Source organism: Lepidochelys kempii, chromosome 4 (assembly GCF_965140285.1).
Source record: "Lepidochelys kempii isolate rLepKem1 chromosome 4, rLepKem1.hap1, whole genome shotgun sequence".
Classification (NCBI taxonomy): Eukaryota; Metazoa; Chordata; order Testudines; family Cheloniidae; genus Lepidochelys; species Lepidochelys kempii.
This window is the reverse complement of record NC_136383.1, coordinates 79,366,287-79,387,088: the sequence shown is the minus strand read 5'-3', so window position 1 is coordinate 79,387,088 and position 20,802 is coordinate 79,366,287. Positions and strand designations below refer to the sequence as shown.

Below are 20,802 nucleotides of genomic sequence, written 5' to 3'. Positions count from 1 at the left end.
CTTTTCTATGAAGTCATCCAAAACTTAGGCTCCAATGCTACAAGCTGTTCTGTGCAGAGTGCTATCTGTGCAGAGCAACTTGCAGAATTAGGGTGTACTTTTAAGTGTTTGAATTAAAGAATATAGAAAAATCTTAAATGTACAGAGCACCTTTCATTCTGAAGAATTCTAAAGTACTACACAAACAACCTCATGCTATTCTTACATGTAAAAAAAAAAATGTAATCTACTGTGACCTAAAGATTTTGTAGATGAGAATGTGGGGTGCCTGTGTTATGATTGGCTTTGCAACTCCTGAGTTAGAGATCCTCCCGAATAAGTATTAATAAAAAACAAATTTCTACACCAGCGTCTTATGCCAAATGTTACTGAAAAGTTACTTTTGAAATGCTTGACGTTTTTTTTAAATGTTGAGATTTACTTACCTGGATGAACAAGGATCCCTTACTACAGTTAGTTCAATAGTACAAGTTATGGAGAGAGAAGGAAAATGCTAACAAATTTTAGAGACCCTTTTGAAAAAATACCTAAAATAGCACTTCCATAGATTACATTGTCATGAATTGTAAGACTTGGTATCTCAAGATTTTCCATGTCTAGAACCCCCAGAGCATTGTCAATTCAGAATGCAGAGTTGGGGGTAGGGAAGATATCTACCTTGTCATTTAACTGTCTTAGTCTTGAAAGACTGCTATTTCACTTAATTATATAATAGGTGATCACAGACATCAATAAAAAAAGAAGGCGTTTGCTGGAAGTTAGAGGAGAACTAATTCGGTAAGTTTCCATTTGCTGAAATGTATAGTGATTATATTGATTGAAAGCATACAATAATAGCTTATCAGTGGAAATTGAGGAGTCCTGTTACTGTCCAGAAAATCTAAGGTAACCCTTGCTTTTGTTGTTAACTGACAGTTTTGTGTAAATAGCAGATGAAACATTTATGGCCTGCATCAGCTGAACATGTGTATTCCTTCCTTTTTGCAAAAGCTAAAATTAACCACTCCATAGGAGTTGTGGAACTGCCTAATAGTCATTTTCACAATCTGTCTCCAGCTACTCTAAATTCTTGGGATAATGTCTGCCAGTTGGGCTACACATTCTGTAAGAAATACACCAGCTGCATGACTGGAGGTGAGAATACTTAAAATTAACAAATACTGAGCGTGAAACAGTGTGGGGTGTTGTTCCCACCCCCAATATAGCTCACTTCAATCTTGCTGGGTAAACTTCCTGATTCCCTTAATAGAATTCAGCCTTGAACACATGCAATACATTCTGATTTTAACTGCCCCTACAGGGGTGGGATATTTCCCAAGATAGTACATGCAGCATCTGGTATGGTGGAGTCACAGAATGCCTACTGCCATATTCCATTACTATAGGATATCTCTCAAAATAGAGGGGGTATATTGTTGGCTGTATTTTAACCTTAAATGTTATGCGTGAGTCTATTTTAAATTGTACTCCTTGGCAAAAGCCATCTCCTAGAATCCCCTTGATCATAAATGTGATCGCTGGATTCCTATCAGAAGAATTATTGTATTATTGACAAGATTAAAGATCTGGGTCCTTATTAGATAAAAACTCAAACAGTATGCCCACTTTAAAGGGCCATATTCCTATCCAATTAGTTACCCTCATTGAGAAAAATACCAGGCTGTCTGTACTTTACACTTTTATGACCCCATTAAGTCATGTTCAATAGAAACAGTACATTCAAAGTAACTCCTGAAAGAAGAAAATTCACAACACAATCCTTAAGTATTGATTTTTTTTTTTTTTAAGGACTGGACCACAACTGAAGCAACTACAAAGAGAATATGCTGAGCTACAAGAGACAGAATCTTCTATCAGGAATGCAACCCAGTTCCTAACTGATTTAAAGGAGGTGCAGCAACAGTATTTAAATTACAGAGAAGACAACCCACAAGAAAAAGTAGTCGTAAGTACATATTGATTCTATGATGTTGCACTAGCTAATTCAAGTTTTGTCTCTTTAAGAGAAGAAACTAAATGGTGATTCAGGGCAGACAGCAATATCATCATGTTGATGTCTGTCAAGACCTTGTACAGCATGGCAAAAACTTCAGTGTTATTGTATCCAGGACACACATGTAGCATACTATTTTTAAAAAGTTCAGTGAGAAAGTAAATTAATTTTCTTATTTAATATAGATATAGGTCAAACCCTGGTGCCCAGGAGCTTCCCTAAATACAAGATGGTAGTGTTTGCTAACTTTCCAACTTCACAGTGAATTTTGTAACCCTCTTTAATGCTCAAACGTCTGTTCAGCAGCACAGCACTGACAGTGAGCTTCTCAAATATGTAGTTTAAGTAGCGTAGGAAACCTGTACAGGAATTGTGCTCATGGCCTGGAATACAGTCTCCTCTCTTCTAGGGCACTGCTGACCTCCCAGTCTAAGGAAGTCATCCACTTTAGGGCATATTATCTGCTTATGCTTAGTATAGCCAAACTTTAACTTGACTTAAACATGCAGAATAGAACATTTGAAGAGAGTGACATCAAATTATAATCCACTCTTTCAAATATGTCAAGTATGAGAGACAAATGGAGTATTTGGACATTGTTTTCAAAGGGTTAATGCCTTGTAATTTTTTCCCTCCAACAGTATGGAACTTCCAGCATTCCTGCTCTTCTGGTGGAATCCCAACGAATTTTAAGAGCTGAAAGTCATTTTCAAAATATCAACACAAGATTACAAGAGGTTCTGAATTTGCAGAAAAAGGAGCAGCCAGAGAAATTTTAAATACTTTATGCCTTCTATTTGCAACTAAGCATAGTTAGCATCAGTTAAGTGTATTCATATACCTAAACAAGAAGCAAGCTAAGTATACATGGTTATGATATTGCTACTCATGTAGATTTTAGTAGTTTGTGTTTGCACTCTAACTTTTGATATATTATTTAAATACTCCCATAAGCATTTAATAAAACAAAGCAATGTGTTTAAATTGCTTCTGATTTCAAATCTTTCACCTCTATAAATAAGTGGTGTGAGCCTCTTGTCAGAAAAGTTGATATGTTTCTAAAGATTTACTAACAATGGTGAAGGGAACGTGTGGTTTTTCACTTTGATGTATAATAAGTTTGTGTGCAGCAGCCTGGAGTAGAGGTAGTATGACAAACCATTAATGATCTCAATGAATCAGTGAAATCTAGTGCTTTAAAATTAATAGGATTTTATTATTGGATTACCAGAGTAATCATTTGGAAATACTAATGTGACAAGAGCAGACATTTTCTTTAGTGGACATTACAACTTATATATACTGAAAAACCTGTTGTTGCTCATCCTAAAGTAGCATAAAGATAATTTGTAAGTTGCCTGTTACAAGCCTGAGACATGTCTAAATTGTTCCACCATTATATGCATAATGGATAAAATATTTCTAAAACTAGTATGTGGATTTTTAAAAACAGCTTAGTTATAACAAGTCGTACAGAAGGTGGTAAGCATAATGAAAGGTAGACAAATCCTCAAAAGTTTTTATCTAAAGTATGGATTTACCTTTTGGCAGGCCCACATACAGGTAAGAAATCCTGCTTGCCCTTTGTAAAGTAACGAAGTACAGTACAGGCTGTAGGCAACATCCTAAACATTTGGACATATGGGAAGAAACATGTTCTAACCACATTCCATCCCTTGGTAAGTGAATTTTACCTGAATCATTGTCCATAAAGCTTTTTGAGTGTGGTGACACTGTCTATTTAGCATTTTTTTTACATTTTGAATTTAGTGCTCCTGAGAAGTACCAGATTGATCGCCTGTGTCTAGCTTTAGAACATGCACAACACAGGTACCACTAGGGTAAGCTGATCTACCTGGGTCTTCCATGGTGCTTCTTTCCTGTCCAGGAGCAGCTACTTCTAGGCGTGAGAGGATAGTTCAGTTTCTGCAGCTATTCAGTCCTTGGCCTCTGTAAAGAGAGAGGGTGGCTTTTGTGCCATATGCACTGCTGCAGGTGGCAGAACCACCACTGACTAAGCTGGAACTTAAACCAGAAATTAAAGGCTGTATCCTATTAAACCATATAAAATGTCATTAACACATAAACCCAATGTACAAAAACATAGCTAATGGCAAGTTTACTATGCACTTTCTTATAAAGAGAGGATGCTGGCATGGTTTTATCAGTTTCTTTTGGCAGTGTAAAAGGAACTTCTGAAACTTTTGGCTTTAGATACATTAAGATATAGTTGAGTTAGCACATTTTATAAACAGCTACCCTGAGTTGATAGCTAGTTGTATGTCTTGTTACCACAAACTTCCTGTTTTCTTAAAACCTCTATGAGAAGCTCATCAGGTATTTCTTCCAGGTCACAGTTCCACGTGGTCAGACTGTTGTCTGCAACTTCTGCAAGTTCAGCATCTTCGATAGCTTCCAGAAAATACACATCATCAGTCACATTTTCCCATTCTGTATTTGAACAGAGCTTGTCAGGAGACTTCTTATTTTCTTGATGTATCCTTAATGATGTGCTTTCTGAGAAGTCTGTAAGGTTAGGTTTTTCTTCTATGTTCCCACTCTCATCCATAAAAAGTACATATTCTTCCTTTAAAAAAACAAATATTACTTATTCAACATGTAAGTGTTCATTACTTCTGGGGGCTAGATCTCCTTGTTGGCTTCATAATGGGAGCAGAGTTAGGCTAAGGCTGAGCACTTCTGAAAATGTCACCTCTAATGAACAGTGTAGGTCAGCTGACCAGGCAAGTTTCTCATGTGTTTTTGGATTGTGGGCATTTACCATACAGCCAGACCCTAATCTTATGAAAGTCAGTTTTCAGTAGGACCAAAATTTAGTCCTTAAAAGCAGTGCCTTGTAACTGGCAAGCTTTTGAAAATCATGCTGTAAGAGCACTACTGAGTTTGCTCTAGCTGCATCTGTAGGGAGATAACACGTTTTATGGATATGTGCTGTTTCAAAAAGAAATGATTATTGAAGGGATGCAACCAATCTAAAGAAGTTACATGCCCAACTGTAATATTTTCCAAGCAGAACTAGGGGAGACACACACACAACTTGTATGGCCCTGCGGATGTCACATGAGCTGTAGCTGTGTGCTGATTGGGCCAAGAACCACTGCTTTAAATAGTGATGATTCACTTACTAAGAATTTTTTCCTAAATAGGTGTAACTTACCAACAATCAGTTCTGCTTCAGATAGGACTTCATAAACTTGCAGTACACCGATCAATAAACCATGAAAAGTTTGGTTGAAAGGTAATGCCAGCTACTGAAAAGCTGTTATTTATAAAGCTCAAGGTAGGGGTTGCTTGGCCAATAGTCTTCTCTACAAAGGTTGAATATTTACATTATTGCTTTACTACACTACATGAAAGGATTTTCTAAATGAAGATTAACTTCACTCTTCAAAGTCCATGACTATCATTTAAATTCCGTGTGAATAAATTTAAAAGTGTGAATCAGTTGTTTCAGCATATTAAACCACTAATGCTATGTATTAACTATGCTACCATCATTTTGTGTGTTGCAAACACTGGTTGAAGTCTGACTTGTATTTGCCTAAGCATCAGAAAAATAGAAAACGGAATGTATTCTTTGAATCCTCCATGAAGTTTAAAGGTGACACTCATGTATTGATCAGTTAGATGGTGTAGATATAGTCAGAGATTAAAAGATCTTGTGCACAAGGAAGATTTGCCTTAGTCTAGGTGAGATATTGGTAACCTTGCCTACGGCCAGTCTATATTAGCACTTCCCTTGGTGGTAGGAGTACTAGCAGGAGAATTCTGAAATATTTAGGGTCCAATTATGCAGTCACTACAGTTGGAGTCCCATTGCCATCCATTGAACAACTCACAAGTGAGTAAAGATTGCACAATCATTCAGTCCCTTAGTGTAGGCAAGATTTTTAAAGGGCTACCAGAGATGACAGTTTGGAACACACTTGAGTTACCATTAAGTCTTTTCGCAGTTTTTGTTTTTTTCTTGTGGGGATGGGGAAGAGGGAAAGGAACAAAAAATACATACCTCTTTGAAAAGAAAAGGGAGGCATATCTCAGGGGGTAATGGAATACCTAAATCAAATACAGTGTGTTTATATTTTGTTCAAAGTTAATGTTTCTGAAATGGTTTTGTGTAATTTTATTGAAAACATACTTACTTTCTGATTTGAAGTTTTTAGCTCTGCAGACAGGGTCATAACATTTTTGATAGTAAACTTCTTTTTTTAGATCTACCAGGATCCTTAAAATACAGATGCAAGTGTTGGCTAGCACTTAAACAGCATTAGCTACATTATACACATCAGGCCAGGATTTCATGCCCTTCCTCTGTTTCTAAAATAGTCTTTGTACATGCACTCTGGCCCATTTACAACTGAAATTACATAAAATATGCAATGTTAAACAAAATGGAAATTACATTAAGAGTGTGCATCTTAAATGTACAGGTTTTTGGTATGTTTTAAAGCCACGGTGTTGAAAGTGAGGTACAATTATCTTCAGCCTACATTAAGTCTGAACAAAGATGGAAAATAAGACTCTTAAAAGACGTTGATTTGTATAAGATAGTTATAAAATGAGTTAAAACCCTCACTTTTGCAGTGAGTTTAACTAAAGCACTTGTACAAACTCTGGTACTTAACAAAATTGCATAACCTGGATTTGCAGTATGGGACAAATCTTACCACATAATTTGGTAATACTATACCATTTTAGCTGTGGTTGAATAGAATATTGTACATCTCTTGCTGTTAAAAACAATCTAATATTCATTCTTTTGAAAAACATTTAGAAATAGGATACAATTGGATAGAGTCCTTTAAAAAAAAAGCAGCATGCATTTGGTTATTCTCACACTCAAGAGGAGACTGGCTGTTAATTTCTCTTCAGGGTAAAATTGACAATCAGATGACAAGTTACATTTACAATTTGTAACCTAAAAAATTAAATTAGTCTCTCTCATCAATATTCAGTTTACTAAGTAAGATTAACTAAACATTTTGAGTGAAATTCTGACCCCACTGAGGTCAGTACCTCCCATTATCCTCTGCCATTGGAATTAACTCCATAAATAGGTATAAATGTATGTTCAGCTAAAGAGTAAACTCAAAAAATTCCTTCCATTTCCAGTGAATAGCAGGATAGGGTTGGGATCTTGTTGTATTAGGTGCTGTAAAAACACTCTCCCTTCCATGAACAGTTTCTGTTCAAGCATTCCTGGATATTCTAGTTGCATAATGAAAAATTCCTTATTAAAAGGTTAATTTGAAGCCTTTCAAAGTAAAAGTGCCTATTAAATAAAACACACTTAAAGAACATACATTATGTTATTACTTTTGTGGGCTCTTCCAATATTTTTACACCAGCGATATCTGGATATGTCATAAACAAGGAGTTCTTCCAAGGAAAAATAATTCCATCGTCGTATCCCTGGAAAATTAAGAACCCTTTTTAAAAATAATTCATAACATCTTGAGAATATATGTCTGACTCTCTTTAAAAAATAAAAAAAGTTATGGTCCTTACCTCCATGAGCGTCATCTTTATTAACTAAAGAAAGGACAAAACAATCAATTTCTGGATAAGGTGAATATTGATATCCTTCTATGGGATCTGTTTAAAAACAAGTTACCGTTACAGATTATACAAACTCAGAAAAAAAAAGTGTACTTGAATCTCACTAACCATTAAGGACCTACTCCTAGTCCCATTACCATCAATAAAGCAGGACTGGGCTCAGTGTCTAAGTGGTATACATCTTGGAAAGCATTTTTCATTATAGAAGAAGTTGCCCTTGCTCAGGAAGGCTGGAGCCAGATCCCTACTTTTGGGAAAGGCAGGTTACAATTAACAATTAGCACATGCTCCTGGAGATTGGTCAATGCTTATTATTCCTGGGGACAAGAAAACTCTACACTGTGGACTAGATTCTGACTTATATTGAATACTAGTTTCCACTACAAATAGCCCTATTGATTTCAATGGGGCTTTCGTGGAGTAAGGTATTATGCAGGATCAATTAGGTTGGCACACACTGATCCTTTATTAATTTCAAGCTTTACTCTACATCCTGAATATAAAACACCCAAGTTGCTGCTCATGTAACTTACTCTGGAAAGGTCTATAGAACAGGGAAAGAGAGACACTCCTGCATGCTCCCAATTTACTAGTGCATGAGTAACTAGTTAGGCAGTCTCCCTGGGAAATGAAGGGCATACCCTCTGCAGGACTCAGCTAAAGGATATTGCCTAAATAAGCTGCAGCAGAAAGTTTCCACTGATGTATAAGAACAACAGCCCAACGAGGATGCAATTTATCAGATGTACAATTTGAGATATATTCCATAATTAGATCAGGTGCACTGTAATACATATAGCAAATTAATGATGCAAACACTTAAGATAAATTTTTCTATTCAATAAAATCACATATTCAAAAGATTGTTATGAAGTACCTGAAGTGCTATTGAAAACTCTCCTGTCTGTTTGTTTAAACATTTTTTTCTTCCCTTCTGGGATGTCACAAGTTAGGGCTCTTTCAATTTCTGAGAACCTGATGGAGAGAGACAGTGGGAGAAGTCAGTCATAACTCAGATTTCTGGACATACCATACTTCCTTTTCCGATTCCTATGGCCCCTTTATTTCTTGTTCAGACATAAAAGATTCATTTTAACTTAGTTTCCTCTGACATATTCCAGCAGAGGGCAGAGTTTCCTTCTTCCACAGCAGAGACAGAAAGATCTACCCTCACCCAACCCAGGATCCTCTGCACTACTTCTAGCCCTATTTGCTATTTATGTAGTCCTTGAAAAGTATTGTTTACTTTTGGATGGCTTTTAGTAGTCTTGCACTTTACCCTTTTAGACTAATAATTTGCAAAGAACTATGTTTTTTCTTTGCTGTGTTTCTGGCATGAAAACAAACCATCATATGGGGCAAATTCTACAACAGATGATTTCTTGTCCTTACTCAGGAATGACTCCACTGAAGTCTGGTTTGGTTTTTTTTTTTTTAATTATACTATAGGATATAGGCCTCAATTGTGCAAGGTATTTAGGCACATGCTTAGAATCTCAGAACTGGAAGGGACCTCAAGAGGTCATCTAGTCCAGTCCCCTGCACTCAAGGCAGGACTAAGTATTATCCATTCTAGACCATCCCTGACAGGTGCTTAATTGAGGCCCATCACAACCAAAGATTTACAGGAATGTTGAATGTAATATGCATCTTTAAAAAGATATTTACAATCAAAACTCCATAATAAATGCAGCTCAACTGTGGCTCAATCCTGTGAGGTGCTGAGTACTGAAGTCATTAGCAATTTTGGTTGCCTCATCTCCCAAAAAAACACTCAGTACATTTCAGGATTAGGTCCTTAGATTGCAGCCTCTTTTGATAATAAATTGTGTTGCATATATTTGTGCAGCACTAAGGAAAACTGCTGTTGCTCACTAAAGTTTACACACAAAATAATGCTTTTCATTTTCTTCTGTGTCTAGACTGGAGTTATTCTCTCTTAAATGGTTCAGTGAGGGCAGTTTTGGATTTTGGTCCATTTCAGAGTCCTACCTAATTTACAATGATAGAAATGTAGCACTTGTCAGCTGAATAACCTTGAACAAGTCAAATTCTTCATCTCAAACAAAAATTAAAAACAAACAAACAAACCCCAAAACACAACCTCCCTCCCCATACACACACACAGAGTGCAGTTCAGAAACCATCACAAATGGCACAAGTTCTCTGAATTTATTGCATATTTGAAGGTAGGTGCAGCAGATTGGATTTCTGACAAACCTTTGCTTCAAGGAATAACCATCAGAAAAATTTACCTGCTGAAACCAATGGCTGAACTTTCCTAGAATAGAATGCATCAGTCTCAGTGGAATGTCAGCCCCCGCAACAGTAGTGGTTGCTGCTACAGCAATTATAAATATTACTGAAGTCTACATTTTAAAGTACTTTACATAGCACTGTAATTAAATTGTTACCTAACATTGCAAACCAAAGAGGAAAGGAAATATTGCTCCTCAACAGAAATATTCTTTTTGGGTTTAGGAACAAACTTGTTATCTTCAGCTATTTTCAAAGTCGTATGCTTTCCTGCTTTTGATGACTTATACAGCCGGAAATTTCTATTCTTTGTATAAACTCCTGCAGAGAGAGAGAGAGGTTTCATAATGTATTTACAGTTGGCTAGGTTCTCTCATATGTATTGTTTATACACTATATTTGGGTGTCTGAGAAAAAAGCATTTAAAGGCGTAAACACAAACTTATATTTATCCCAGTTCATTTCTCACAGTAGGAGTTATATAGCAGGGTAAGAATGAATCAAACAGCCATATATTTATCCATAATATTCAACTATAAGGACAATCACTCAAAACTGCTGTACAGACATTTTAAGTAAATACTAGTTATTTGGTACTATTTCAAAATCTCTGCAAATCATTCTCCAGTCTAATTGTTCTTTTTCCTAGCATGAAAAATCATGTAACTATTTTACATTGTAAACATGGTTTGGCAATTTATCAGTTTCCTATTCTCTGTGTGTCAGTGTGACTATATCATAGTTGCACTTCAACAACAAGAGTGGTAGTCAGAAAAATGCAGTTCACATCACAATCTCAAAACAAATATGGGTTGGCAAGTATGAACAATTCTGCTCGAGACTTTGCGTGTATGTGTGGGGGGGTGGGGAATTGTTTAATTCTGAAGCTGTATTTAGTTCTCATGAAAGTTTAAGGACTATGAGCATTGGCATGACTGATCTATTGCATCCCAATTTTGTCTTGCAGTATCCTGCTCCAATTTGTTCTTGGTCTCTGTCTACCAATCATTTTGTAATTTAGGGTGGTAAGCCCACCATGTTCTAGCTCACTGTGAACTAAAACCAAAAACGGAAGTAACAAACCCACATATTATCAGCTTAGTGTGCCACATAACTGCACCCTCCCACCTTATTTTTTATTCACTAGTCTCTGCAGGAGTTACTGTTTTAGTTACAGTCACAGTTCTTCTGTTGCAGAGCACTTTGTTACTCTCTTTTTAGGGAACCAACATAACAGTGCAAGCTAAGTCTTGGAAGTTAGGTACCTGCTATTCAAGGAAGAACACTGCTGAGAGTAGTTACAAAATAACTTTTCTGTGGCAAATACAAAAATAGATGTGTCCAGAACACTGTATTATTGTGTCACAGTACTCAGCTGAGCCACCTACTAATATGTAAAAATACCCCAAGATTGTTACCAATAAGCCAGTCTTCCAAAACTTCATAGGTGAAAGATAACATAGTAAAGCAATTCAGAAGCCAAAACGAAAACTGTGGTAAAAGAAGTCATTGTAGACCTGTCCGTGCTTTCCAATTATTTTGAATTTGTATTTTTTAAGAGAAAAAATTCTGCTCAGTATACAGGAATTACACACAGATCTTCACTTTTTTGGGGGTAGGGCAATTAACAAGCTACATGTATGCAACTGACTGTGAATATATTTGAACAACGCATTTCTTGTTGATCATTATTTGATTTTATTCACATGAATTTTCTAGACCATTCAAAATGCAGCACCTTGTTTGCTTCCTAAAATTACCTGGATTATGGATTCTGCAGTTTCTATTCAATAGGTTCAAATGGATTAGGCCTTAACTTTAAATTATCTCTAGAAGATGTTCGGAATCATACATTCCTTATACACACCATTAAAAAGGAGTACCCATCCCTTGCTTTAGGTAGTCTGTGACAAATCTTAAATACACAACTATCAAACAGACTGCCTCTCTAGTCCCCATCTTTGTAATCAAGCCACTTGCCATTTAACTGAACCAATGACCCCATGCAACTATTGTCCCCCTTATCATCAAGGGGTGATAGATCCTAATGATAAACTGAAGTCTCCAAAGGACAGAGTTTTTATTTACTGTGGAACAACATTATGGAACCTCAGCTAATATTAAAAGTTCCACAAGCATGTCAATATTTAAGGCCAAATTTAAAATACAACTTAAGATAATTTGTTTGATTTTTATTGAATTGCATCCTGCATTTTGTTGTATGTTCAGTACTTAATTATATTACTGTACATTAAGCAAAACACTGTGCAAACAGTGCTGGGACCAAAGCATAAATCATCTCTGGTTACTTAACCTTTGTTGCATTCCAGTACACAACCTTAACAGGAATAAAATACACATAATATGGAGCTGAATTCTTACTTAATTTGTGCATGCAAATGCCTCCTTCCCGCAGGCTGCATTTTCTGTGCATGCATCTAATGGCAGAATTTGGCTCAGAATTCTGTCAGTAACTAATTTTTATATTTACCCAGATCGACGACAAGTTGCTTGCCTCCCTCCTTATCATTCACAACAAGAAAGGAAAGATCAGGATTTTCGTTCTGTTGCCGTGCTCCATTTTCCAGCGTTTTGTGCATATTAGATTGCCATTTCCCAGGAGGCTCCTTCACTGCACTGAGGTTTACAACAGTACCATCTATTTCAGCTGTTGCTTTGGAAGACTGGGAAACAACACTGTCCGCCCCTTCTTCTAGAATCAGAGCATCAGCTTTATTTTCAGTTAAAACAAGAGCAGGTTGCAAAACTGTTTTCACAAAATTACCTTAAAATAATAAGAAAAGAAATGGATCAGGGTCTGTTTAGTCACAAGTTAAAAATGCATTCAATATGTTTTGTGCAAAGACTTTCAAATAAAAAACCAGGATAGAGTTTCTCTCTCTTCTAAGTCTGGTGCACAACCAATGCTTTAAACTGCTAAATGGGAGGCCCAAGTTTTGGCATGAACTTTAGTTGAAACTGAAGTTTGTGCTGCTGTTTTTTAAGACACCTCACCATGTTAAAACAGGTATGTAAGAACTGTCCATATTTTGGTTGTATCATTCTCTCACACCCTTCACCATCTTAATGGCCGTGAGCTCCTCAGGGAAGGAGCCATGTGTTTCTATATATTTGTACAGAACCAAACAAGTGGGCCCTGGTCCTAGAAACAAAATAATAATAAAAACTGAAATGTTGTGAATGGCAAATGTGTAGTAATGTCACTACAGCTTCTCTAACCAAAGTTTCACATTGAGGAAAAAATCTTGGATACCTGTTCAAAGTCCTAGTAAACCAGCCTTGTGCAGGGTTTCAAAGGAGGACCATACTCTTCTCTACCAACCTGACAGCAGGGCACAGGACACCCATGCTATTGCCCAAATAGTGTTACTACTGGTGATAAGAGTCATGGTCTGGTACTTCATCCATGATCAGAGCACACAGGGTGCTGGTTTTGGTAATGAATGACTTTGCCAATGATCAGCATGAGCCAGAATTTTGGATTTGACATTGACTATGGACTTGGATCTCCCATTAGACTGCCAGATTCCCAGTGAGCAAAAGAGATGCTCCATTCTCTTAGCCAATTGGAGCCTCATTCTGTGAACACTTATACACACCACTTACAGTAATGTGAATGGGACTACTCACATGCGTAAGTGCAGGACTGGACAACAGGTCAGTACTGTGGCATATGAGGGAGCATCAGCCACTACAGCTTGCAGCTTGAACAACAGGTTTTTTATTTGCATGAATGAGTGCAAGTCCACTGAAATCAATGGAGCTGAACTTGCTTAAACCGGCTGTGAATTTAATCCCTTTGTTTTAAAGCCTTCTTAGAGGTTGGTAGAAGAGTAACACACTTAATATTTTAGGATATTACTTATTTTGCAGAATGTTTGACAGAAAAATTCTAATAAAATACTCAGTTTTATTAGGATAAGACTGCAGTTTCATTTTCTAGTTTGTCCCAGAGAACACACAGGTTGTGATGATTTATAATGGAAACATCATAGATTAAATAATCTATTATTCATTAACTGGTATTCCACAATAAAGACTTGATTTAAAAAAAGAGAGAGAAAATTGCTTATAGCTTTAATATCATTGGACAGTTTATTTAAACTGTTGACCTTCCTCTCTCTTCATATACAAAAAATCCTGATTGATATTTAGATGCTTGGATATCACTGTATCAAGCAAACTGAATTTATAGACATTTTCTATGTAAAAATCAGTAGATAATTAGGCCCAACATTTAAAAACTGAATTACTCAAACTATAAAGCTGCTAATCTTCAAGAGACAATCAACCATTTTTGACATGTAGATGATTAAGAGATTAACTAAATCTGAGTTTCATATTTAATGTGTGTTAAAGAGTAACATTGTTTACTAAACTGACACTTTGTATCGCAAGCAAATTTAGTTTCCTATTACTGCTAGGAAGGCAAAATAACAATAAACAAACCATTTACTGCTTACTCTGCCTACTGTCCCTATAAATCTATTATAACCATGACTGATTTTAAACACAAACATTTAATGTCCAGCCGCGTTAATAATTTAGTTCACAATGGTGATAGAAAAAGCCTAACCAATGGGCTGGAAGTAATAGCTCAAGTGCTCTTATTGAAAGGGAACAGCTGATGTAATAAACTGAAAGAGTATGGGTTTATTCTACACTTAGCTATCTAGATCACAAGGCTAAAATTAGTTTTAAATAAAATACTTTTGATCCACACATTCTTTAATAACTTTGTAAGAAAGAGGTTACAGAATCAAACTTTTAGACTGATGAAGAGTTAATGATCACATTTAATCATTTTGTTTTTGTGGCTGCAATAGAAGAGTCATGGGGGGGAGGTGGGGGAGAACAGGGAGAAGAAATGGTTTTATTTGTTTCTATTAGTCTTAATGAAAATAATGAGCAATATACTGCTTATGCTATATGCCGGGCGAGGCTAGTAGCACTGCCTAACATTAAGGTTGCCCAACACTTCCCATTGTAGGAATCTGTTTGCAGTTGCTTATAACTTTGCCAGCCTTTTATCTGTTTGGTTTGAAATTTTCCATATGAGGTGTCTCCCTCAAGCTGGTTTCTTGGTTTTTCTTTCTTTCTTTTTTGGGGCGGGGGAAAAGGTTTCAGCCAAAATGATTTAACTGCTTATGAAACTGAGGTTAGAGGAAAATACGTTGTTTTGCAATATTAAAAATAATTCTGTTGTCCTTTTCTTTGAGAAGCTACAGCAACCCCATGTTTGGACCAGGGACTTGAAATTTGGCAGGGTGTGACCTTTGGGCCGGGGTAGTATGTACCTTTTGCTGTTACTGTGAAAATTTGGCCAAGTTATCAACCTCTGAAAAAAATCTCAGTTCACACATGCCCAGTACACACTTCTTACAGTTTTATTGCTAAATTTGCCAAAGATTCTGCCTTCACTGAGCATGCTCCATCCCCTCACAGCTCCCAGTGCTGACCAGACTGTATGTACTATCCTAAAAGAGTGACAGCACATGCTCCAGCCCAGGGCTGCAGGAGCAAAGTCAGACTTTCTCTGTAACTGTTGCTCTAGGCTGGGGTGGGGCGAAGCACTTGACCCTGAGAGCAAGGAGCCTGTCTCTCTTGTGCTCTCAAATCACTCCCAGGCAACTTTTCTTACTCTTACTAAATGAAGGATTTTATTGTAATCCCACTGGTGTCAATAGCAAAACTCCCAGTGAGTTCAATGGGAGCAAGATAAGGACCAACAGGGGCATTTAGGGCCAGATTCTTGGTTCCAGTCTGGCTTCTTTGTATCGTTCCAGGGCACTTACCAGCCAGAAAGCTGCCCTGAAGGACAGCTGAATGTTCCCCTTGCATAGCAAACTCTCTGTCTAGCCCAGAGCTAGGTATGGAGGGACTACACTACTTCCTCCAAGCCCCACAAGAGTAAGTAGCATGAGAGTATGGGGCTGGAATCCACTGTGCTTTGGCAATCCTGGGTTGGCAAAATGGTCCATGAGGGGCTGTTGTAGCCTAGAAGACATTCCAACTTATGTCAAGAACCAAAGAGCTTCCCACTGTTCCCTAGATCAGGCTAATGCAAAGGCAGCTTTAAGGTATGCCTTTGCCCTTTCACTAAGGTCTTGGGCTAGCATAGCTCAGCTGGATTCAAGAATCTGGCCAATAAAGTTTAACTTCAGCCAATTAAAAAAAAAAACACACACCTTAATCTACAAAATAAGTAAGCAACTGTAAAACTATCATCAAGCCTTTTACCAGCTTTTGTGATGTCTTTGTTCTGTAAATACAGTATAGACACACACACAGAGAGTAGCTGTTTCCTTGAAGTAGAAGGCTGATGAGAAATTGCGCTACTAGTCACAGAAAACAAAAGAAAATACATGAGCAGGAAATCAGTTGAAGCACAATAACACACAAATATGTAACTGGAAATACATATTTGTTTCCACCTATGGTCCCCATTATCATAATATCTGAGTGCTTGATTGTACTAGTAAGATATTAAAATTCCACACATTTCCTTTTTATGTACTAGAAATAAGAAAATATGCTTACCAACATTAATATTATCCTTAAATGCTGTCTTGTGAAGCAGAAATATTAAGTGATGGCTAAATTTTTCATCAGTGCTGGAATCTAAGTTCAAGACATCTTCAGCTGAACATTTAACTCCATAAAGTTCTTCCAGCTTTTTACTAAAAAGCTGAAAAATAAAAAAAGTAGGCTATTTTTTGTTTTTTTAATAACTAAAAGGTACCCATAGATTGTGACAGGTCAGATTTTATGTCTTCATTCATTTCAAAGATATTTTTGGTTTTGAACATACTGTTTTTTTAGACTATGAAGTTTCATGATTTATTAAAGTCTCACCAAAATACAAACACATATTTTACCTTATAAATTGAATACGTGTATGATTATGGTACCAGTAGCAGACTGTTGCAAATTTCCAGTTTCTCACCCAAAAGCCTAATATACCATCTCATCTATACATTTTTCTGTTACACTGCTTCCCAAGTACAGTTTACAGCTCCAGTGACAACCAGCGTTGAAGACTCTACAATCCACACCTACGACAACTTAGGGCTAGTCTACGCTGGCAACGCTAAAGCGCTGCAACGTCAGCACTTTAACGTGCCTTGTGTGGTCGTGGCGCAGCGCTGGGAAAGAGCTCTCCCAGCACTCTCAAAAACCCACCTCCCCGAGGGGCGTAGCTATCAGGGCTGGGAGCGCGGCTCCCAGAGCTGGGGCCCTGTTTACACTGGCACTTTACAGTGCTGCAACTTGCTGCGCTCAGGGGGGTGTTTTTTCACACCCCTGAGCGAGAAATTTACAGCTCTGTTAATTGCCAGGGTAGACAAGCCCTTAGTCACATTATATCTAGGGCCAGAGTTATGACCTTAGATCCAACGAGTCCAAAAGCTTCAGATCTTGGTATCTCAGATCCCTCCTTTTGGATCCAACAATCTTCTTTGATTTTGAGGATCCCTTAGATTTCACAACTGACTCTCATGCTCTCAAAAGAGGTGGATCCCCTGAAGACTGCTCCAAGAGAAAAGCCCTCATTCAGTCTGTGGCTTCTTTCCTTCGCAGCGAGAGGCATGCACAAGGCTCTTAGGATGAATGTTCTTAAACCTTCGTACTTATCTGAGACAGGATATTTTACTAGAGAAGGAGATGTATTTCTGAAAGCTCGTTTTATTCTTTTTGTCCACCACATTGGAGATATGGTGGGCCGGGACATTAAGCCCAACCAAATCCATATGAAAACAACATTTGTGCTAATTAGTAAAACCAGTAACTAATAAGGAGTGACTCTATATAAGAATCAGAAAAGGCCTACGCTTAATAAAAACCACACTGGGGAAAAAAGGGACTTGAAACAACCGGGAAAAGAAGAACTGAGGGAAAAATAGAGGGTGAAGTCTTTTGTTAGAGCTCAGGGGCATGCCTATATGCTCCCTAACAATTTTACTGCTTTCTTTGGTTCTGTGGCTCTTGTATCGGGGCACATAATCCACCAGTAAGACTCTACAGAGGCAATATAATGAAAGATAAATTACAAAATGTCCCAGGCCTCTGGTGAACATGCTGTCATACCAACCACTATTTGTCTCTTGTTCCTCTAAAGCAGGAAAACCAGAAAAACTTTGCTTTAACTAGCAATATCTAAACACGCTTTTTTAATTTTCTCTAAAAACGTGTAATCAATTTTCATTTTTTTGTGATAACTTCAGCTATAGAATAACTATAAGGAAAATTTGTTCACTTTATTCTCTTTGATCCACATTAAGGCCAATAACAAGACAGACAGACCTACAATATGTTATATTCTAATTATTGTTCGTTTTACCTCAATTAACTTTGCAATCATCTGCTTGCCATCAGCTCCAGGATTCACTGGTTTATAGAACTCCAAATCAAAATACAGTTTGCAAACAGCTTTTTCAGGAATAACTTCATAGCAATGCATGAGACTTGTTTTTTGTTCTTTGCTAAACAGAAAGTAGTCAAGAATCATCACCCATGTTTATGAACAATAATTTTAAAAAATAAAGATTTTTATTCCTCTTTAGTGAAACACTTGTTGAAATGTTTTAAAGACTAGCTCTACTATGTTCTGAACAACTTAAAGTATGAATTTTGTGACTAACTAAAGAAACACCATAAATATACATGTGGCCTAAAATTTAGATTTTGTAAAAAAATAAATTCTTACAAACACCTAAGATCAACAAATATGTTTTCACGAATAAAAATAACTAATGGAAACAGTCATTTTAAACAATAAATCCACTAGTGCTGAGAACCTTAAAGTAAAACTACACACAAAAGTGGAACCAACTTCTTTGAATTTTGACATCCAAACTGAGAGAAGTGCAAAATATAAAGAGCTTAAATACAAAAATTGGATTTTTAGAATTCTGTCACTTAATCAGATGCACTATGGCTAAAACATTTTAGAATTTTTTTTTAAGTTGACTGTAGACCTTTACTAGACAGTTCAGTATCAGAACTCGACCATGTGATATGTTTCTGTTAAATGACTGTTAAGAATTATATATAAAATGGTTCATGAAGATGTAATTATTTTATCTGCTGATGCACCAGAATGATGATGATTGTTCACTATGGATACCAATTCTCTTCAGTGGTCAAGCACTGTAGCACATTTGAGGGGATCAATGTCAGGGAGCCAGTTATGGTACCCTGCTTTCTGAGAGCTGGTCTATACCAGCCCCAGCCCTGACGAAGTTTAAAGCAGCTAAGAGGTACTTTTTTCAAAATACTCACTTGTAATAAAACCAAAGCTCTGTATATGTTGTCACAAGATAATACCTTTGTCCATCTTCTGCGTTCGTTTCCAAAGCAAATACATGAACATCCTTTTTAAATTAAAAGAAAGAGTTAACTGTTCCTTTTTCACATCACTAGTCAAAATCTTTTGCTTGAAATTAATTTCTCAGATCAAAGGTTAGTAATTATTTTCTAATTAGTAACAATCTATCAAAGGATGGTTTAGGTTTTTTAAAAAAAAAAGCCTAAGTACCTTTTATTGCTAATTAAGAGCCAGCTTCTTATTTAAATTACACCAGCGTAACTCTTAGCAGCTCACTGAAGTCAATAAAGCTACTATGGATTTGCATTGATGTAACTGAGATCTGAATCAAACCCTCAAGTGGTATTTGCCTAGTAAAATCTTATTTTGATCAGCAGCATGGTAACATCAATGGGAAGAGAAACAGTGTACAGAGAAGGGGATTCCCACTGAAGAGAGAAGCAACATATGGCCTAAATCAAGCAAAACGATGTTCAAACCATCCTTTTAATTATATACTATATGTAAAACCAGAGGTGACCCTACAGAGAAAAATGCTCCCAAACTGGAACATAATTAGGAAACAGCTTTGGCAGTCATAACTTCTTTAATGAAATTCATGACATTTGAAGAGTTGGTAACACCTGTCTCAAAATATTTTACTTTGCACGCTGTCATATGCACTGTTCCCCTGTATAGTGAGTCAGATCCTGATCCTGCAGTGAGCTCTGCACAGGCAGACCCCTGCACCAAGCTCCATTTAAGTCAGTGGGGCTTCTCAGAGAATCAGTCTGCATGGAAGTAACCATAGGATAGGGTCGTTAGTCAGTTCTCCCTGCTGTCTGTGTGGGTTTGATATGCGGTAAGAGTGGAGAGGAAAAATGTCTTAAAATAAGAAAATATGATTGTAAAGGCAACAAAAACTGGGGAATTGAGGAAGAGATGTAATGCCAGAAACTACTTGTGGCAAACTTGCCATGCCAATTGTGACATTGCAGAAGCTGTGCCTCAGTTTCCTCTCCCCTACACATACACACTGTCCTGTGGCCTCCTCTAACCATCAGAGTGTTTTGGCCCTGCAGTCAGGTCAATTTAGTGTTCAGCTCTTTGTAGGGTCAGCAAGTCCTTTACCAAAGAACAACAACAAAATGTATTGAAAGCAAACCTTCAGCCCGGCTGGGCTCAGCAGAGGTACAACTGTGCTGAGGACTGCCGCCGTTCGCTCAATCCCCCAGTCCGAGGCTGGAACACTTCTCCCTAACTAATGGTTTCTGGCAGGCTCCAGCTCACCAGGAACCCCATCTCAGCCAGGCTTTCAGCTTGCCTCTGGAGAACCCTGTCTGGTCCTCCCCTACCCCATCCACCTTCTTTTCAGCTGCTTCCCAGGGAGAGGGCACTTCCCACCTGGTCTCTCCTGGCACTTTATGGATATAAACCCTGCTCTCCTCCAACTGAACTTTATTTTTAGGCTGTGTCTACACTGCCACTTTCAGCGCTAAAGCTTTTGTTGTTCAGGGGTGTGAAAAAACACCCCCCTGAGCGACAAAAGTTTTAAGCACTGAAAAGCGCCAGTATAGACAGCGCTTTAAAGCTACCGCCGCTCGTTCGGGGTGGGGTTGGTTTTTTTTAATTGCTGGGAGAGCTCTTT

General features: G+C 37.4%; 2 protein-coding genes across 14 annotated transcripts in view; one reads left to right on the top strand and one right to left on the bottom strand.

The window, feature by feature from the left end:
• CENPU (centromere protein U) overlaps window positions 1–13,924 on the top strand; it is a 35,197-nt gene extending 21,273 nt beyond the window's left edge. For 5 of the 9 annotated variants that reach the window (XR_012158646.2, XR_012158651.2, XR_012158650.2 and 2 more), the window contains 4 exons: window positions 716–777; window positions 1,789–1,945; window positions 2,635–3,672; window positions 4,344–10,648. Coding sequence is in view for 1 of the 9 variants with exons in the window: in XM_073341776.2 (XP_073197877.1) it covers window positions 716–777; window positions 1,789–1,945; window positions 2,635–2,772 (357 nt within the window). In the remaining 8 variants the exon portion in view is untranslated. Of the gene's footprint in view, window positions 1–715; window positions 778–1,788; window positions 1,946–2,634; window positions 10,649–12,324 lie in introns of those variants that run through there. The other 4 variants (XR_012158647.2, XR_012158649.2, XR_012158648.2 and 1 more) reach the window with 4 other exon arrangements.
• The window catches only part of PRIMPOL (primase and DNA directed polymerase), a 36,316-nt gene continuing 17,291 nt past the window's right edge, over window positions 1,778–20,802 (bottom strand). For 2 of the 5 annotated variants that reach the window (XM_073341770.2, XM_073341771.2), the window contains exons 4-14: window positions 19,130–19,221; window positions 18,189–18,330; window positions 16,391–16,538; window positions 12,321–12,614; window positions 9,988–10,150; window positions 8,451–8,548; window positions 7,523–7,609; window positions 7,318–7,426; window positions 6,157–6,239; window positions 6,024–6,070; window positions 1,778–4,580 (exon numbers count right to left, since the gene is read on the bottom strand). In XM_073341770.2, the coding sequence (XP_073197871.1) occupies window positions 4,266–4,580; window positions 6,024–6,070; window positions 6,157–6,239; window positions 7,318–7,426; window positions 7,523–7,609; window positions 8,451–8,548; window positions 9,988–10,150; window positions 12,321–12,614; window positions 16,391–16,538; window positions 18,189–18,330; window positions 19,130–19,221 (1,578 nt within the window). In that variant the 3' untranslated portion in view covers window positions 1,778–4,265. Of the gene's footprint in view, window positions 6,071–6,156; window positions 6,240–7,317; window positions 7,427–7,522; window positions 7,610–8,450; window positions 8,549–9,987; window positions 10,151–12,320; window positions 12,615–16,390; window positions 16,539–18,188; window positions 18,331–19,129; window positions 19,222–20,802 lie in introns of all 5 variants that reach the window. The other 3 variants (XM_073341774.2, XM_073341775.2, XM_073341773.2) reach the window with 3 other exon arrangements.